Genomic DNA, 17,810 nt, shown 5'->3' with positions numbered 1-17,810 from the left:
TCTAGGCCCCTTTTTGTGTTTTATATTTTTGTTATTCGCACCCCCAATTTTGTAAAAGAATCAATGTGCTCTAAATATCATGATTAAAAACATTGATTTTGTTATGTAAAGATAAAAGATACAAACAAGGATAATGAAATTTACAAAAAGTTGTATATGAAGAACTCAGTTACATAGACAAGTTAGTTATATTGGCCTAAGTAAATTAGTTAGACTAATTGCATAGAAAACAAACTATGGTAATAAGCATACAAACAATTACTTTAAACCAGAAATAATTGTTACAACATAATCAACCAATAACATTGGGTAACATAATATACACTCACAAGTTTGATAAAGCTCATCCTAAAGATTATTCATAATTTTTACACACATATATATATATTTATATATTCCTTTTTCTATTGAATAGGTGTCATCAAATTATATTTGATAATCACTAGTCTCAATTATGACAAACTTGATGCTCTTAGTTACCATCACTTTCTTCAAGAGAGAACAATAGCTAAAAGAAATTCCTTCTACAAATTTGATTGGTATCAGTGTAACTGATCTGTGTTCATTTTCTTTTTTACAACAAGGAATGGTTTGAACATCATGAGTAACCCAAGTGCTTGAACTAAGTTCAGGACAAAGAACACCATATGTGTGCCTGCAATTAAATGTACATCAGTAAGCAGAGCTAAAGCTTAGATTTCACATTTGATTTGGTCAATTAATTGAATTTTGATTTATTCTTCAAAACCATTAAATTAATGGAAATGTAATATCTAACTTGTGAGCACACGGATTAAAATTAACATATTTTATGCTTTTTGAATGTGAAAAGAAAAGCTTTTGACATTTAAAGTTACACAAAGAGTGTTCTCATCTGTCGTATATTAAACAAAAACCAGAATAAACTATACCTGGGAGGAATGAAGCATCCATCCTCTTTTGTGACCAAGTTAATCTGCATTCACCATCATCATATAAGAAAAAAGAGGATAGAAAGTATGTGAATAAAAACCTCTACTAATGAAATAATATTCAACCATCATCATATAAGAAAATTGGAGATAAAAAATATGTGAATAAAAATCATTACTAATGAAATAATATTCGACTATTAAAGTGTCTAAGTGGATTAAGTGGATTGGGGGTATTCTTGGATAAATTTCTCTATAAATTTTTTTGAAAGAGAAACAAGAAGAAAAAATGAAATGAGTTTCTTTTTAAGTTAATCCAGTACGAATGAAAACGTTCTTCTGCCTTTTGACTAAGTTAATCTGCATGAAGTATACACTCATATAAGAAAATTGGAGATAATTTATGGTTGTAGTTGTTAAAGTTAAGTTCAAGAGCACGGATGAATTGAGACTTAAAAGGTTTTTGCAAATTTTAGTTTTTGATTTTTTTTTTTAATTTTAACTTATTGATTACAAAAAACTACAAGCTAAAAAATACAATGAGAAAAGTTGTTTAAACCATAAATAGATTATTTGGGTATGTCTCGATGCAGTTGAGTTTAAAGCGCTTACCCTAGAAGATAACATGAACCTTATATCTGTTTTTAAAGAGGAGGAAGTCAAGGAAGTGGTGTGACAATGCGAAGGATCATAGAGTCCTGGACCCGATGAGTTCAATTTCAACTTTATTAGGAAAAGTTGGGAGTTTATAAAAGACGAGTTTGTAAAGGCCATGGCCTTGTTTCATGAAACAGATTCTATTCCAACGAGGTATGAGGAGTCAACAAATCATTTGTTTTGTGAATGCAGAGTTGCTTGGTTAATTTGGAATCTTTGTTATGATTGGTTAAGAGTAAGATCAGTCGATTTTATGGATCTTAGGTCTCATTTTGAACATTTCAAGATTCTGGATGCACCCACTTCAGTTAATCTTATTATGGGCAACGTGTGGATTGCGTTGATTAGTGAAATTTGGAGGCATAGGAACAACTGTTTATTTAAAGGTGGAGTGGTTGACAACATTGAGGTGTTCTCTCTGGCACATATTAAGGTTTGGTCCTGGATCTCTTCAAAGATACCGTCAGCTAATTTCTCATTCTCTGATTGGTGTCTTGAACCTTTGGTTTGTATGCATTCAATTTAGTTTTGTTATGAGGATTGATCCTTGTTATTCTTTGTTATTTTGATACAAATGAGTTTGACTGTAGGAGGTTTTGTTGGCTGATTTGTAGTTGGAAAGGTAATCTGTGAACATCATTTTACTGTATAAGGGTTGGATCACCCTGAAGTGGTCCCATTTAATTTCATTGCTATTTGCTGATAAAAAAAAAATCCAAAGGGGTGCAATGCATCATTCATAGCATTGGTACCAAAAGTGAAGGACCCCTCTAAGCTGGAGCAATATTGACCCATCTCTCTAGTGGGGGCTATTTACAAAGTCATTACAAAGGTGTTGGTCGAAAGAATAAAGAAAGTGCTAAACTCTATTGTTGATGAAAGCCAATCTGCATTCCTAAAGGGGAGAGAGATGTTGGATAGCGTGCTCATTGCCAATGAGGTGATAGAGGATGTTAGAAGGTGTGGGAGGAGAGGTCTATGCTTGAAGGTGGACTTTGAAAAAGCCTATGACTCGGTTAGGTGGGAGTTTCTGTATAATATGCTCCATAAGATGGGTTTTCATAGCAAGTGGGTTATATGCATGCGAGGATGTATGGAATCGGCCACAATATATGTGTTAGTTAATGAAAGCTCAACGGAGGAATTCAAACCAACAAAAGGTTTGAGGCAAGGTGATTCGCTTGCCCCTTTTCTTTATATTGTGATAGCTGAAGGTCTAGCTGAGTTAGTAAGACAAGCTAATAAGACCAACCTGCTATCAGGAGTTAAGTTTGGTAGAGAGGAGGTGGAGCTTAGTATTCTGCAATTCGCAGATGATATCCTTTTTTTTGTGAAGCGTCCCATAGCAATGTGGTAACTTATGTGGCTAAAAGAGAATACTAATGAATAATTTGTCAACTGCTAACAGGTCAAAGTTAACTAAGTAATTTCTATTAAATATCCTACTATACAATACACTAACACAGGAAATGAGCTACCTATGCATATTGTTAGAAACCAATTGCAAAGTAAATGAGTTTCACAATGGCATACATAGTGAGGGATTTAGAATTCAACAACTATAATCGCCATATCTTAAAGGAACTTATCATGAAGTTTCTGGGACAAATAAATTAAATTAATCTGTTATTATAAATTGTACAAAAAAAAACTCTATATATGCAGGTCTTATGGCAAGTATCATTTAAGATATTAATCCCAAGTAGAGTTCTACAATAATATCTTTTTAACTATGAGGTAAGTCGAACAAAAGTGGAAGAAATAATAGGAAAGCTTACACTGCACCACCTGTAGCAGGGCCAATAGCATTTAATAGAGACATGCCTGTCATAGAAATTCCATTAGCAGCACCCCTTTGGTGTTGTTCCTGTTTTCCAAATCAACATCAGATATGCTACAATTTCATCAACAACTACTCTCCACAATTTTATAGAATCAGAGGACAAAGAATTGTCCAAAAGTTTACCACTGCTCGGTTTTGTAGAAGGAGCAAACCAGTTACAATGGTGATCTAAATCCAATAAAAATAGAAGAATCAGTCAAATTTATAGCATACAGAAACTTTTCTGAATCAAGTAAAGTTATAGCATATCAAGTCCTCAAAATTAGCAATAAATGATTATAGAGGTGCACTTACAGAAAAAATATTCTTTAGAATTGAACAAATACTTAACACTATGTATAGTGCTACGCCTGACAACAATGGTATGAAGGGGTAGCTTTGCAAAATAGGTATGGATAAAATCTGCATATATGGAACAAAAGGGCATATTGCAAATAACAAAAAATGAAATGTTTAAATGAAATAATTGCCAGAATCAGATGAAAACCCACAGATGAGATTCGGCCAAGTGAAATAGGTCCACTAGCTTTTTCCACATATGGATATATGGTAAGTTGGTAAATGATAAGTGCAAAACCTGAACATTTTGAGAAGTCACTGAATAATATTTGTCATGCAAAGAGGTATATGAATATCAACACGTAAGTTTTATCAGCAAGAAAGAATAACTCGTTCAATCTTATACAAATCGGAAAAAAACTTAATTCGTAACTTTTTTTATATAAAAATAATTTTTATCATATATGCACAAAAAGATATGATAATTGAGATCATAGTAGTTAGAATTTTACGATTCACGATACGTATTATACGAAACAATACAGTTTCACCCTTTCACGATACGAATCGTGTGAAGAATCTTTTTCGTCCCTGAATCTTAGCTGTATTGTGTGATTCGCACGAAGGATTGTTGAATCGCGATACGAAACGATTTCGTATTGTGTGAATTAGTGTGGATTTTAAAAAATGAGTAAATAAAAAAAAGATAGACATAATTTGTTTAATAACATGTATGCACCACATTAGTTTTTTAGAGGTTGTTTTGGTGAAATTGTGTGGTATATTATATATATATAATTTATTGTATCTTGTATGTATACATATCTTATATATTTAAATATATATTAAATTTTTTAATGTTTATGAATCTTACGATTCACGATACGAAACAATTTACGATTCATAATATCCGTTCTCCGATACACTACTTGTATCTCGATTCTACTACCATGCTTGAGATGGCTATAACATTTTATATATCAAAATATACTTATATGAAGTTTCTTAAGCCAAGTGAATAAAAATTCAGCAAGACCAATAAAAAGAGAAAAACATTCTCAAGCAACTGTCATGTGGTTTCATAAGTAAAATCATAAAATTTGAGTCTACCAGTAATAAGAATTTATTGTATGTTCCAGAGATGCACCTGATATTGAAAGAACATTACCAACATTATCAGTTGTAAAGTTTAAACCCCCAAACCTTTGAGGAGAAACAGCCCATAAGGAGAAAACCTAAAGAAAGAAGCATTGATGAATGTTGTTCAGTTAAAAATACATGGAAAAAAGTAGGAAATATCCAAACAAGATATATAAGGACATGTAAAGAAAATTTCTAACTCCATTAAGTATCTTACCTCTAGATAAGTAATATCATGAAGTGAGAAAATGCAATATGCAATGATAGATGACATTAAGGGCCAATTAAGGAAGAGGTTTTCATTTTTTTGGATATTTTCATTGTCAGTCCCATTGTTTCCATTTTCTAAAGCTTTTGCATCTTCTATGGATTCATCACTGTAATTGTGGTTGTGAAGTGTTTCCTGCAGGCATTTTAACATATAAGGGTTTTTCATGATAAAAATGTCATCATTGAAATGTTAGAATAAAATCCACAATACTTAGAGAGGATAAAAAAAATTCACATACTGGAATCCAGATGCAGCCAATTGCTACTACAAATGCAAGTGCTGATATAACAAAGTTGGGTAGGAAGTATGGAAACCTGGACAATAATTCATGTTTGGGAAAATGAAAATTAGCACATCATTAAATGATAAAAGGGTAGAAAGACAAAGATGAAAATTGGATCCAGAAGAGAACTTACTTATCCCAAAAGCAATCCTTTGGAAATATATGAGGGTACTTTTCTACTGGCTATAATGAAAATTTTCCAAAAGATTAGAAAATGGCTGAACAATTATTTCAAGCATCTATGTTCCTCAACTAAATACAAAATTTCAGGTGTCAATCTTCTCAAAATACCATAAGTCTTTCAATTCAAAATAATTGTTACTATGAAAAATAAAGAAAAAAAGATAGGATTAATTCTCCTTGTGTAAAATACACACATATGATTGTTTATTTATAGATGAAAATAATAAACATAATAGAATAACATAAATTATGGGTTAAGTCCATTACATTTAACATTCTCCTCAAGTTGGTGCATATATGTACAAAACTTGTTACAAATATAATCAATTATAGGTTCCAATTAAAATTTAGTGAAAATATTTTTTAGCTGATCATTCAAATTAACAAACTTAGTTTTGATGTTTCATGATACAATATTTTCTCAAATGAAATGAAAATCAATCTCAATATGTTTTTTCCTTTCATGAAAGACGATATTTGAGCTAATATGAGGAGTGTCTGATTATCACATATGAGTGACCTCTCGAAATTGCAATTCTTTAAGTATATATTTAAGCCAAATAAACAAACTCACAAGTAGTTGAGGCTATAACTCTATATTATGCTTCAACACTAGATTTTGCCACAACATTTGCTCTTCCAAGAAATCAAATTATAATCACCAATAGAAACACTATCCTAGAGTGGATCTTCTATGAAACAAAGTTCCTACCCAATCATCATCTGAATAACATACAACTCTAGTATGATTATTGTGATCATATAGAAAGCATTTGATGCTTCTGCTAAACTAGGTAGGAATTTGACATTAGGATGCATAGGTGTATTAACAAATTTTGAATTCACTAATCCAGCTTCCACCAAAATATCTAATGCTTACTTCATTTGAGAGATAAAAATATCATTGTTGGATTGTGTTATCTCAATCCCCAAGAAATATCGGAGTTTGAAAGATCTTTGGTCTGAAAGTGGTAAAAAATATGTTGTTTTATTTGAGAGATGTCATGGTGATCACTACTTGTGAGAACATTGTCATCAAAATATACTACTAGATAGATACACCTAACACTTGACTGACGGTAAAAAACTGAATGGTTTGCCTTAATGCAAGTCATATGAAATTGTTGAACAACATTACTAAACTTTCCAAACCAGATCCTAGGAGAATGCTTGAGACCATATAAAGATTTGTGGATATGACATACCAATCTAGAAGAATCCACCTGAGCAAAAAAAAAAAAAAAAAACAGAAGGTTGCTCCATATAAATTTCTTCCTTCAAATCCCTATTATAAAAAACGTTTTTGACATCCATTTGACAAATATGTCATCTTTAAAGAGTTTTCATGGTTACGAATAAATGAACATAAGCCATCTTTTTCACTAGAGAAAACGTATCACCATAGTTCAAACCAAAATTTTATGTATAACCTTTAGCCATAAGACGAGCTTTGAGATGATCAATAGTACCATCAAGACCAACTTTGACGCAAAAACCCATCTACAACAAATAATAGATTTCACATAAGGTAAAGAAACAAGTTTCCAAGTTCCACTGGTCTGAAGATCACTTATTTCATCAAGTATTGCTCGACACCAACCGGGATGAGCTAAGGCATCATCTACAAACTTTGGAATGGACAAAAAAAAAATAGACGAAAGACAGATATAAAAAGGTTGAGATAATCAATGGTAGCTTAAAGTAGTATAATACGGTGAGAGATTACGAGTCTAACGTATACCTTTACAGAGGTAATGAGAAGATCAAGTTTAACCATCGGAGTCGGAAGGTGCAGAGGATCTGGCACTAGAAGAGAGTCATTTGATGGATGATGGGAAGTCTTTCGGGAATATTTAGGTACACTAGACACAACAAGAGGATAAAAAGAAACCGAAAGATGTACTTGATCAAATGGAGACACAGGTGAAGAGCATAAAGACTTAAAATAAAAAGAACACTTAATGAATGTGTCGTCTACAGGTATGAAACAACAATTAAAAGAGGGTGAGAAACATTTATATCCCTTTTTAGATCTAGTGAATCCTTAAAAAACACATTTGTGTGACCTAGAAGATAATTATCAAGATCAGACAAAAATTGTGAAGAAAACATGTAGACCCAAAAACTTTAAGTGGTAAGGGATGAAGAGGTTCATGAGGAAAATAAATAAATTGAAGAATTTTATTCAATAAAACCAAAGATGTCATACAATTAATTAGATAATTCATTAAGAATAACATCACCATGAATTAAAAGAGTGTGAGTGGTGTTAAGAAGATGTTTATTATTCACTCAACCACACCATTTTGTTGAGGGGTATAAGCACATGGGGTTTGGTGAAGAATTCCAAGAGATTTCATAAAAGTGGTAAACGAATGACAAAGATACTCACAAGCAATCTCATAGTGTAAGGTTTGAATCAAAACTCCAATTTGATTATTAATTTCATTATAAAAATATTGAAATATAGAAAATAACTCAGAATGAGTTTTCATTGAAAATACACCAAGTACATAATCATAAATAAAAATAACAAAATACTGAAACACTAAATTAGACTTAACACGACTTGGTCTCGGTCTCCAAATGTCAGAGTGTACTAAAACAAAAAGGGACAATGCACGTTGTGAGACACGACTAAAACAATAATTACAACTTTGTTTACCTAAATAACACAACTTACAAGACAAACTAGACACTTTGGACACACATGGAATAAGGTGAGTCGAAAGATGTTTTTGCCGACTCAATCGGCAATTGCTGCAAAACACCATTGAGCATTCACCGAAAAAAATAAAACTCTAATCTTATGTTATAGATACCATATTAAGAAGAAGAAAATAAATATAAAATTAATTTCCTTTGTAGAAAATACAGTTATTTATTTATAAATAAAAATAATAACAGAATAACATAAACTATAAACTAATCCTCTTACATTCAACCGTTACAAACAAATATATACTATATAGTTCATATGGAAAAGAGATAGTACCTGAGACAAATACCCTCCCAATGCTGGACCAATTATTAAACCTATGCCCCAAGCTGCACTCACCTAAACCCAAATCACAAATTCAATTACTAGTATGGAAATGCAGTTCTAAGAACCAAGTAAAGGAGCTGGTGTTGCTTACGGTTGAGAGTCCAAGAGCTTGGTGTTCTTCTCGAAAAAGTTCAGAGGCATAGGCCTGTTCAATAATGGAGTTAGGAAAATAGATGCAGGAATGAAAACTTGAATGAGATTGAACAAATTAAATGTGCACAAATTCAAAATTGGTATCCAATAGTACTTGTGGATGAAACATGAAATTGCTAACTGTTATGAGTTAAAAATATGATACCCTCACTGGTCCAAGCAAACAGTTGAAAGTTCCCAGAAGAAACCTCACGATAACAGCCATCCAAAAACTTGTGCTGAGGCCAAATAGTGTGTTGAAAATGATGCTGAAATCAAGTAAGCATTGAAAATTATGGGAAACTTGAAAGCAAAACTTAAAAGAAAGCATACAATTCCTTGACATATATACTTACACTGAAATAATTGCTATAATTATAACAGGTTTTCGACCAATGCGATCAGCTATAGTTCCCCAAAATAAAGATGTCAAACATCTGCCAAACATAAATGCAGAACCTGCAACATTTTGTATCATGCACACATCACAAATAAATAGCTTACAACAATTCAAGACTTCAAAAAATGGAAATACTAGAAGTGATCTTACCCACGTAACCAGCATAAGAACTGATATCAGCTTCTGTTTTCGCAATCTTAAAATCCCTTACCTGAATATCAATGTTAAATTATTGAGGATAGGTGCACCAGCATAAAGTTAATCATTAATCAAAGATTTTTCTCTCTCGAGTAATTCATAACAAATAACAAAACATGATGTGATAACATAAGCAATTAAAAATTGACTTGGTCTGTTTAGCACCGAGAAAACATTTCTAATTAATTACTCCGAATGACTTAGATTGAACATCATGCAGTTCTTGAGAGTTGAACTCATTCATATATTTGCAGATTTCTTTCTAAATTATTTTTATCATATATAAACAATGACTTGATACTTAAATTCATTTTTCAGTTGTAATGATGAATAAATAGAAACTTAAAATTGAACTTCTAGTACTAGAAATAGATAACTATGTACTCAGACAACTTCCAACTTCCAACAATGTCGCAAAATCATAGTATACATAAAGTGAAAAGGTTACAGCAAAGCCTTCTTGATGGTTAAACTCACCATGAAATAAAGGAATGGAAAGAGAGATGATATTGGCAATGCTGTACAGAACAGAAGAAAGTGACATCAGATAGGACAAAGCAACTGATTCATGAAGACCAAAAAAACGACAACAGTAAAACACTAAAATTCCATAAAATATTTGAGCATTCAAGAGAAATATGAAGCAACCATCTCGATTCAATCATCCACCAATAGTTTACATTTTTCCTGTTTTTCTTGAAGAAAAGAATTTCCTGTTTTTCTTGAAGAAAAGAAAAAATGAACTGAAGTTTGGATGTGTATGAACTTCGATTTCACAGACTACCAATATGAGATTTTCCAACACAACACCACAAAAGTTCCAACAAGAAAACTGTTGTGTTCGAATATACAGTAACAAGAAAACACAAAACTTTTATTGACTTGAAGATTATACATAGTAAGTTCCTCAAATCCAATGTAACTACCATACTCATAAGTCATCTATATATAACCTTCCATATACATAAACTCCTCAACATGTAGAATCTAAGAAACTGTTGGTGTTAAGAAATAAAACTTCAACAGAGCAAGATATTTTACTATCTTTATTAACCATTACCTTTATAAACTATCTCTTAAATGCTTATAAGTAGTTACTTAGAAATGTTTATTCAATAATTAAAATAGAAAAATAAAGAGTCACATGCAGTTAAGTTACGTGAATTTATCTACAGTTACAAAATCATAATATCTAACACAAATTCATTTTCATTAAATCGAAACTCTAATCTTCTTCACCAAGGCGTATTATTTGAGAACCATGATCACAAAAACCAGAGCCAACTCTTGCAGAAGTTATAATGCTCAAAAGAGTGTTAAATGCTCACCAGTACAAAGCACGAGCATCCACACGATGAAAAGCTTTGTGAAGGGTACACCTTGTCCCTCACTCAACTCGTTGGCTTTATCCACTTTACAACCAGGGCAGTTCTCGAAGTACTTCTTCTTCTCCAACAATGGCTGATTAACAATCTCCTCTTCCATGTTTGTGACAGAACCCCACCACCCTTTTTCCTACACATTTTACATGCATGCATCATTCAAACCCAGAAAGGATTATCGTAACGTCAAAGTCAGTTTGTTTTGAAGCACATAATGAAAACCAGACATAGGTTAGTTGAGGAAACGAACATACACACGACCAGAGCAGAAAACCCTTAGACTTTGTCGTAGGTTTTGGAATGCAAGATGAACATCACCATTCCTTCTTTATCCAATATAAATAACTTGCACCTCTCATATTTATTTGGCTTTAAATGGTTGATATTTATTTATTTATTTTCTTGCTGATAAAAGAAAAAGTAGTAAAAATTGTAACTCAAGTCAAAGAAATGAAACTTAAAATATTTAATATTTTAATTTTAAAATAAATAACAGCATTTAATATCTCAAATTTAGTATTATAAAATATAATAATAATAATAATTTCTTAAGTAAAATACTTATTATTATTAATGTTTAGGGTTTACTGTATTCAACAAAGTCTCACATATGAAATTATTTAGAAAAAATTTGATACTTTATATATGATGGGACGTGACAAATGTTCTTTTATTTCAGACCGTGAACTAGAAACTAACGTGTGCTAACGAGTTCCACCAGTATGAACAATTATCTGTGAGAATGATTAAGTGGTCCATTTGCTTTTTTCTTTGTTTTCACTTTTATAGGATAAATTAATGATTTCGTCTTTAATTATTAAACAAGTGATCATTTAGTCTATAAAAAAGTTAAAGTTTAATTCAGCTCTTGAATATGGAAAAGTCATACAGTTGAAGCTTTATAAAAGTTTTTTTGATTAACTTTAAATTTGTTATAGAGAAAAAGGGGTTGAGAAATCACTAAAAATAATTAATTAGCTTACTTAACAAATAATCAATATTTTTTTGTATTAATAATATAACTCAATTAGCTCTTATTTACGAATAAAATGGTCACTTACTTCACTTGTACGACTAAAATGAAATCTTATTTAAGAGGGAATATTTTTTTTACTTTATCATATAATTACAAATTATTTATTGATTAATTGGTTTATTTTTATAATAAATATAAAAAATCACGTCAATGATGATTTGTAATTAAAAATTAATATATAATTATTTTACATAAGGACCAGAAAATAGATAAAATTATTTTACAAGTGTAAAGATAAAAAAATTATTTGACTTGTACTGGTATAATTAAAATGACACTTAAATATTTTATTACTAAATTGAAAAAGTATATATAAATAGAAAAATCAATAATTCAGTTTCACTATTTCTCTAGATACTCTTTTTTTTTTCTCTTTTGCTCTCTCTCTTAGATTTTGAGCATGTCTTTCATCATATTAACAATCGGAGGTCACCACTAGGCTTATGGTAATGGATACAAACAAAATAACCCGATTCGAATTTTAGTTAAAGTAAGTTTATTTTTTCTCTTTCTCTTTGAGTCAATTTTGAGTTTTATGTTGTGTTTGGATTGAGGACTAGAAATGTGAGGATTTGATGGAGTGGAAGTGTGAAAATTTGAGAAAAAGTGTGAAGAAAATTTGTGTGTTTGGATTAGAGTATGTTAGAATGGATAAGTGAAAAAAATTTATTGAGATATGTGAGTGAGGTGATAGTTGTGAGGATATTTTGAATTATTTTTAATAGTGTAAGATGTAAGATTACAAATTTATCCTTGTGTATAAAAAATTGAAAAATGAAATATGATTTTTTTTATATAGATTTTTTTTAATTAAAATAATGTAAAATCAAAATTAAAAAAAATGTAAAATTAAAATAAATAAATTAATTAAATACAATATTTAAATATTTTTGTGTTATATTAAAATTTATTTTATTAATTCAGATTATTTAATTTTATTAGTAATATAATTAAATATTTTTGTTAGTTAATATTATTTATGATTATTTCATTTGTATTATATTATGTTATATATATATATTATTATTATTATTATGAACTGTGGGAAAGTAGGAAAAATAAATGTTACAAACAATTACCCTAAACCAGAAATAATTGTAACAACATTACCAAGCAATAACATTGAGTAACTCACAAGTTTGATAAAAAATTGTTTTTCTGTATGCCTTTTTCCATTGAATAGGTGCCATCAAATTAGCTAGTCTCAATTATGACAAACTTGATGCTCTTAGTTACTACCATCACTTTCTTCAAGAGAGAACAATAGCTAAAAGAAATTCCTTCTGCAAATTTGATTCGTATCAGTGTAACTGATCTGTGTGCATTTTCTTTTTTTCAACAAGGAATGGTTTGAACATCATGAGTAATCCAAGTGCTTGAACTATGTTCAGGACAAAGAACACCATATGTGTGCATGCAAACAAATGTACATCAGTAAACTCCTTGTAATATAATGCAACTAGTAAAAGAACCAATTAGGCAAAGAGTGTTCCCATCTGTCATATATTAAACAAAAACCAGAATAAAATATACCTGGGAGGAATGAAGCATCCATCCTCTTTTGTGACCAAGTTAATCTGCATTCACCATCATCATATAAGAAAAAGAGGATAGAAAGTATGTGAATAAAAATCTCTACTAATGAAAATATATTCGACCATCATCTTATAAGAAAATTGGAGATAGAAAGTATGTGATTCTAGTAAGGGGTTTAGAATCCATCAACTATAATGGCGAGATTTTGTGGTATGGTTCTCTCAAGGTTCTTATCATACATCTTTCAATCTAGTAAACTAACAGTAAGGTATGAAAGACACATATCTTAAAGGAACTTAGCATGATTTTTCAAGCACTAATGAATTAAATTAATCTGTTATTATAAATTATACAACAAAAACTCTATATATGCAGGTCTTATGGAAACTATATCATTTGAGATGTTAATCCCAAGTAGAGATCTACATTCATATTTTTTGAAATAAGAGAGGTAAGTCCAATAAAAGTGGAAGAAATCATAGGAAAACTTACAATGTACCACATAGAGACATGCATGTCATAGCAACTCCATTAGCTGCACCTCTTTGGTGTTGTTTTTGTTTTCCAAATCAACATCTTAGATATGCTACACTTCCATCAATAACTACTCTCCAGAATTTTATAGAATCAGAGGACAAAGAATTATCAAAAAATTTACCACTGCTCGGTTTTGTAGAAGGAGCAAACCGGTTATAATGGTGACCTAAATCCAATAAAAAGAGTAGAATCAGTCAAATTTGTACCATAAAGAAACTGATAACACGGGGTTTAGCATATTCAGTCCTCAAAATCACCAATAAATTATTACAGAGGTGCACTTACAGACAGAATATTCTTTAGAATTGAAAAAATACTTAACACTATGTATAATGCTAAGCCTGACAACAATGCTATGAAGGGGTAGCTTTGCAAAAGAGGTATGGATAAAATCTGCATATGGGACAACATGGCATATTTCAATTAACAAAAAACGAAATGTTGAAATGAAATAATTGCCACAATCATATGAAAACTCTCAGATGAGATGCGGGCAACCGAAATAGGTCCACTGGCTTTTTCCACAGATGGATATATGGTAAGTTGGTAAATGATAAGTGCAAGACCTGAACATTTGATAAGTCTTTTTCATGCAATACGTATACACAGATCAACACTATGTAAGTTTTTTTACATCTATGTTAAGTATATAGAACAACACATGTATGCACAAAAAGATTGCACAAAAAGATATGATACTTGAGATTGGCCATAACATTTTATATCAAAGTATACTTATGTGAAGTTTGGAAACCCAAGTCAGTAAAATTCAGCAAGACCAGTAAAAAGAGAAACACTTGCAAGCAACTACCATGTGGCCTCATGAGAATTCACAAAATTTGAGTCCAACAGTAATAAGAATCTATTGTTTGTTCCAGAGACACACCTGATATTGAAACAACATTACCAACATCATCAGTTGTAAAGTTTAAACTCCCAAGCCTTTGAGGACTAACAGCCCATAAGGAGAAAACCTAAAGAAAACAGTATGGATCAATGTTGTTCAGTTAAAAACGCATGGAAGAAAGCAGGAAAATATCCACACAAGTTAGACATGCAAATAAATTTTCTAACCTCATTAAGTATCTTACCTCTAGATAAGCAATATCATGAAGTGAGAAAATGCAATATGAAATGATGGATGACATTAAGGGCCAATTAAGGAAGAGGTTTTCGTTTTTCTGAATATTTTCATTGCCAGCCCCACTGTTTCCATTTTCTAAAGCTTTGGCATCTTCTATGTATTCATCACTACAATTGTGGTTGTGAAGTGTTTCCTGCAGGTATTTCAACAATTATATTGCTTCTGTAGAGGAACTAGGCAGCATAAACAGCAAAGAAAAAGTGCAGTTAAGCGGAGAAAAACATACAAGGGTTTTTCATGATAAGATGTAAATGTTACAATAAAATCCATAATACATAAAGAGGATAAAAAAAGTTCAGTCAATGAGATACATACAGGAATCCAGATGCATCCAATTGCTACTACAAATGCAAGTGCTGATATTACAATGTTGGGTAAGAAGTATGGAAACCTGCACAATAATTCATGTTTGGGAAAATGAAAATCAGCACATCATTAAATGATAAAAGGGTAGAAAGACAACTTATACTTATCCCAAAAGCTATCCTTTGGAAATATATGAGGGTACTTTTCTGCTATTTCAAGCATCTATGAACTGAACACAGAATTTCTGGTATAATCTTCTCAAAACACCAGAAGTCTTTCAATTCAAAAACAATTGTTACAAAGAAAATATATATTGTATACTCCAGATGGAAAAGAATAGAGATAGTACCTGAGACAAATAGCCTCCCAATGATGGGCCAATTATTAAACCTATGCTCCAAGCTGCACTTACCTAAACCCAAATCACAAATTCAATTACTAGTGTGGAAATGCAGTTCTAAGAACTACTTAAGGGAGATGGTGATGCTTACGGTTGAGAGTCCAAGAGCTTGGTGTTCTTCTCGAAAAAGTTCAGTTGTATAGGCCTGTTGAATAAAGGAGTTAAGAAAATAGCTATTCTAATGGAAACTTGAATGAGATTTAACAAGTTAAATGTGCACAAATTCAAAATTGGTATCCAATAGTACTTGTGGATGAAACATGGAATTGCTAACTTTTAGGAGTTAAAAATATTATACCTTCACTGGTCCAAACAAACAATTTAAACTTCCCAGAAGAAACCTCACGATAACAGCCATCCAAAAACTTGTGCTAAGGCCAAATAGTGTGTTGAAAATGATGCTGAAATCAAATAAGAATTGAAAATTATGGGAAACTTGAAAGCAAAACTTAAAGAAAGCATGCAGTTCCTTGACATATATACTTACACTGAAATAATTCCTATAATTATAACAGGTTTTCGACCAATACGATCAGCTATAGTTCCCCATAATAAAGATGTCAAACATCTGCCAAGCATAAATGCAGAACCTGCAACATTTTGTATCATGCAGACACCACAAATAAATAGCTTACAACAATTCAAGACTTCAAAAAATGGAAATACTAGAAGTGATCTTACCCACATAACCAGAATAAGAACTAATATCAGCTTCTGTTTTCGCAATTTTAAATTCCCTTACCTGAACATAAATGTTAAATATTGAGGATATGCAGCAGCATAAAGTTAATCATTAATTGAAGATTTTTTTTCTCTGAGTAATTCATAACAAAGAACAAAACAGGAAGAAGAACATAAGCAGTTAAAAATTGACTTTTGTGTGTTTAAGCCTGAAGAAAATTTTCTAATTAATTACTCAGAATGACTTAGATTGAACATTATGCTATTTTCGTTTTTTTCTAAATTATTTTTATTATATATTTATAAATAATATTTTATAGATTACAAAATTATTGGTATTTAAAGTAGTTTATATTATTAATAAAAATTTATAAAATAATTTTTAAATTAACATCTTTATTCGGAGAGAAGTTGCAGCAAAGCCCTCTTGATGGTGAAACTCACCATGAAATAAAGGAATGGAAAGAGAGATGATATTGGCAATGCTGTATAGAACAGAAGAAAGTGACATCAGATAGGACAAAAAGCAACTGATTCAACCAAAAAACTGACAACAGTAAAACACTAATTTTCATTCAAAACACTGAAATCTAAAATCCCATAAAATATTTGAGCATTCAAGAGAAATATGAAGCAATCATCTCGATTCAATCATTCACCAAGAGTTGACCTTTTCCTGTTTCTCTTCAAGAAAAGAAAAAGGGTGAACCAAAGTTATCTTCTTCACCAATGCGTATTATTTGAGACCCATGATCACAAAAACTGTTGCAGAAGTTATAATGCTGAAAAGAGTGTGAAATGCTTAAGATTCTCCACTTTACAACCAGGGTAGTTCTCTTAGTACTTCTTCTTCTTCTCCAACAATGGCTGTTTAAGATTCTCCTCTTCCATGTTTCTGACAGAACCCCACCACCCTTTTTCCTACACATTTTACATGCATGCATCATTCTAAAATTGTTTACAATTTTACAATTCGTTCAATTTGCTTCTTAGCGTATACATATCCAATTTCCTTCAAATTTGTGGCATTTTGTTTCTTATTGAGTTCAGAAAATACCATAAAATTTAATAATAAAAGATATTGTGAAAAAATTTACATAATTTTTAGAACAGTCACTACTAGTCAATTCTAGAATATTTGTTTTTTTCTAACCCATTAATGAGCATTTGATAGGCTCCTTATGTTTGCTATCTTTTTGAGGTGGATCCACAAATCGGGTGGATATTGAATCCAGTGTTTACAAATAAGGTGTCAATTTAACCGGATCTCATGACAGATTCTTTTGAAGGGAGGAAGCCTAATGGAGGAACATCTAAACCATCATATAAAAGAATAAAGGCAGAAGAATTGTCTGTACAAAAAATACAAATAGTATAATAGTGATGCTCAAGACTTGTATTTTAAACTAGTTTCAAAAGTACTTTGTAAATAAAGACACTCTAGA

The 17,810-nt window shown here is 31.0% G+C and overlaps 2 protein-coding genes across 6 annotated transcripts; both read right to left on the bottom strand.

Moving 5' to 3' along the window:
* Positions 1-243: 243 nt before the first annotated feature.
* Positions 244-11,068, bottom strand: LOC137829381 (protein ZINC INDUCED FACILITATOR-LIKE 1). 3 transcript variants are annotated; one of them, XM_068636188.1, is made up of 18 exons: positions 10,980-11,068; positions 10,672-10,858; positions 9,821-9,861; positions 9,296-9,356; positions 9,102-9,204; positions 8,912-9,014; positions 8,705-8,758; positions 8,563-8,625; positions 5,518-5,567; positions 5,340-5,415; positions 5,048-5,233; positions 4,838-4,925; positions 3,903-3,988; positions 3,706-3,813; positions 3,535-3,579; positions 3,347-3,435; positions 912-955; positions 244-655 (listed from the first exon to the last, which is right to left on the bottom strand). In XM_068636188.1, the coding sequence occupies exons 2-18, from the start codon at positions 10,826-10,828 to the stop codon at positions 543-545; spliced, it is 1,467 nt and encodes a 488-aa protein (XP_068492289.1). In that variant the 5' UTR covers positions 10,829-10,858; positions 10,980-11,068; the 3' UTR covers positions 244-542. The 3 variants fall into 3 exon arrangements, 2 of the variants coding, with proteins under 2 accessions (XP_068492289.1, XP_090153750.1); XM_090297624.1 differs by lacking the exon at positions 10,980-11,068 and having other exon boundaries at positions 10,672-10,866; XR_016517677.1 differs by lacking the exons at positions 3,706-3,813; positions 3,903-3,988 and having other exon boundaries at positions 10,980-11,059.
* A 1,833-nt stretch (positions 11,069-12,901) lies between these two features.
* LOC137829390 (protein ZINC INDUCED FACILITATOR 1-like) lies at positions 12,902-16,426 on the bottom strand. Of its 3 annotated transcripts, none has more exons than XM_090297350.1 (15): positions 16,366-16,426; positions 16,172-16,274; positions 15,983-16,085; positions 15,776-15,829; positions 15,606-15,696; positions 15,448-15,493; positions 15,294-15,369; positions 14,926-15,111; positions 14,721-14,808; positions 14,297-14,400; positions 14,120-14,227; positions 13,955-14,000; positions 13,790-13,853; positions 13,291-13,338; positions 12,902-13,171 (listed from the first exon to the last, which is right to left on the bottom strand). In XM_090297350.1, exons 2-15 carry the CDS (start codon positions 16,261-16,263, stop codon positions 13,063-13,065), a joined length of 1,215 nt encoding a protein of 404 aa, XP_090153476.1. In that variant the 5' UTR covers positions 16,264-16,274; positions 16,366-16,426; the 3' UTR covers positions 12,902-13,062. The 3 variants fall into 3 exon arrangements, with proteins under 3 accessions (XP_090153476.1, XP_090153477.1, XP_090153475.1); XM_090297351.1 differs by having other exon boundaries at positions 14,721-14,810; positions 14,910-15,111; positions 15,448-15,506; positions 15,634-15,696; XM_090297349.1 differs by having other exon boundaries at positions 15,448-15,506; positions 15,634-15,696.
* Positions 16,427-17,810: the final 1,384 nt, after the last annotated feature.

Source organism: Phaseolus vulgaris, chromosome 11 (genome assembly GCF_051622355.1).
Source record: "Phaseolus vulgaris cultivar YP4 chromosome 11, ASM5162235v1, whole genome shotgun sequence".
In the NCBI taxonomy this organism is placed as follows: Eukaryota; Viridiplantae; Streptophyta; class Magnoliopsida; order Fabales; family Fabaceae; genus Phaseolus; species Phaseolus vulgaris.
The sequence above is the reverse complement of the archived record's forward strand: the minus strand, read 5'-3'. Positions and strand labels throughout refer to the sequence as shown.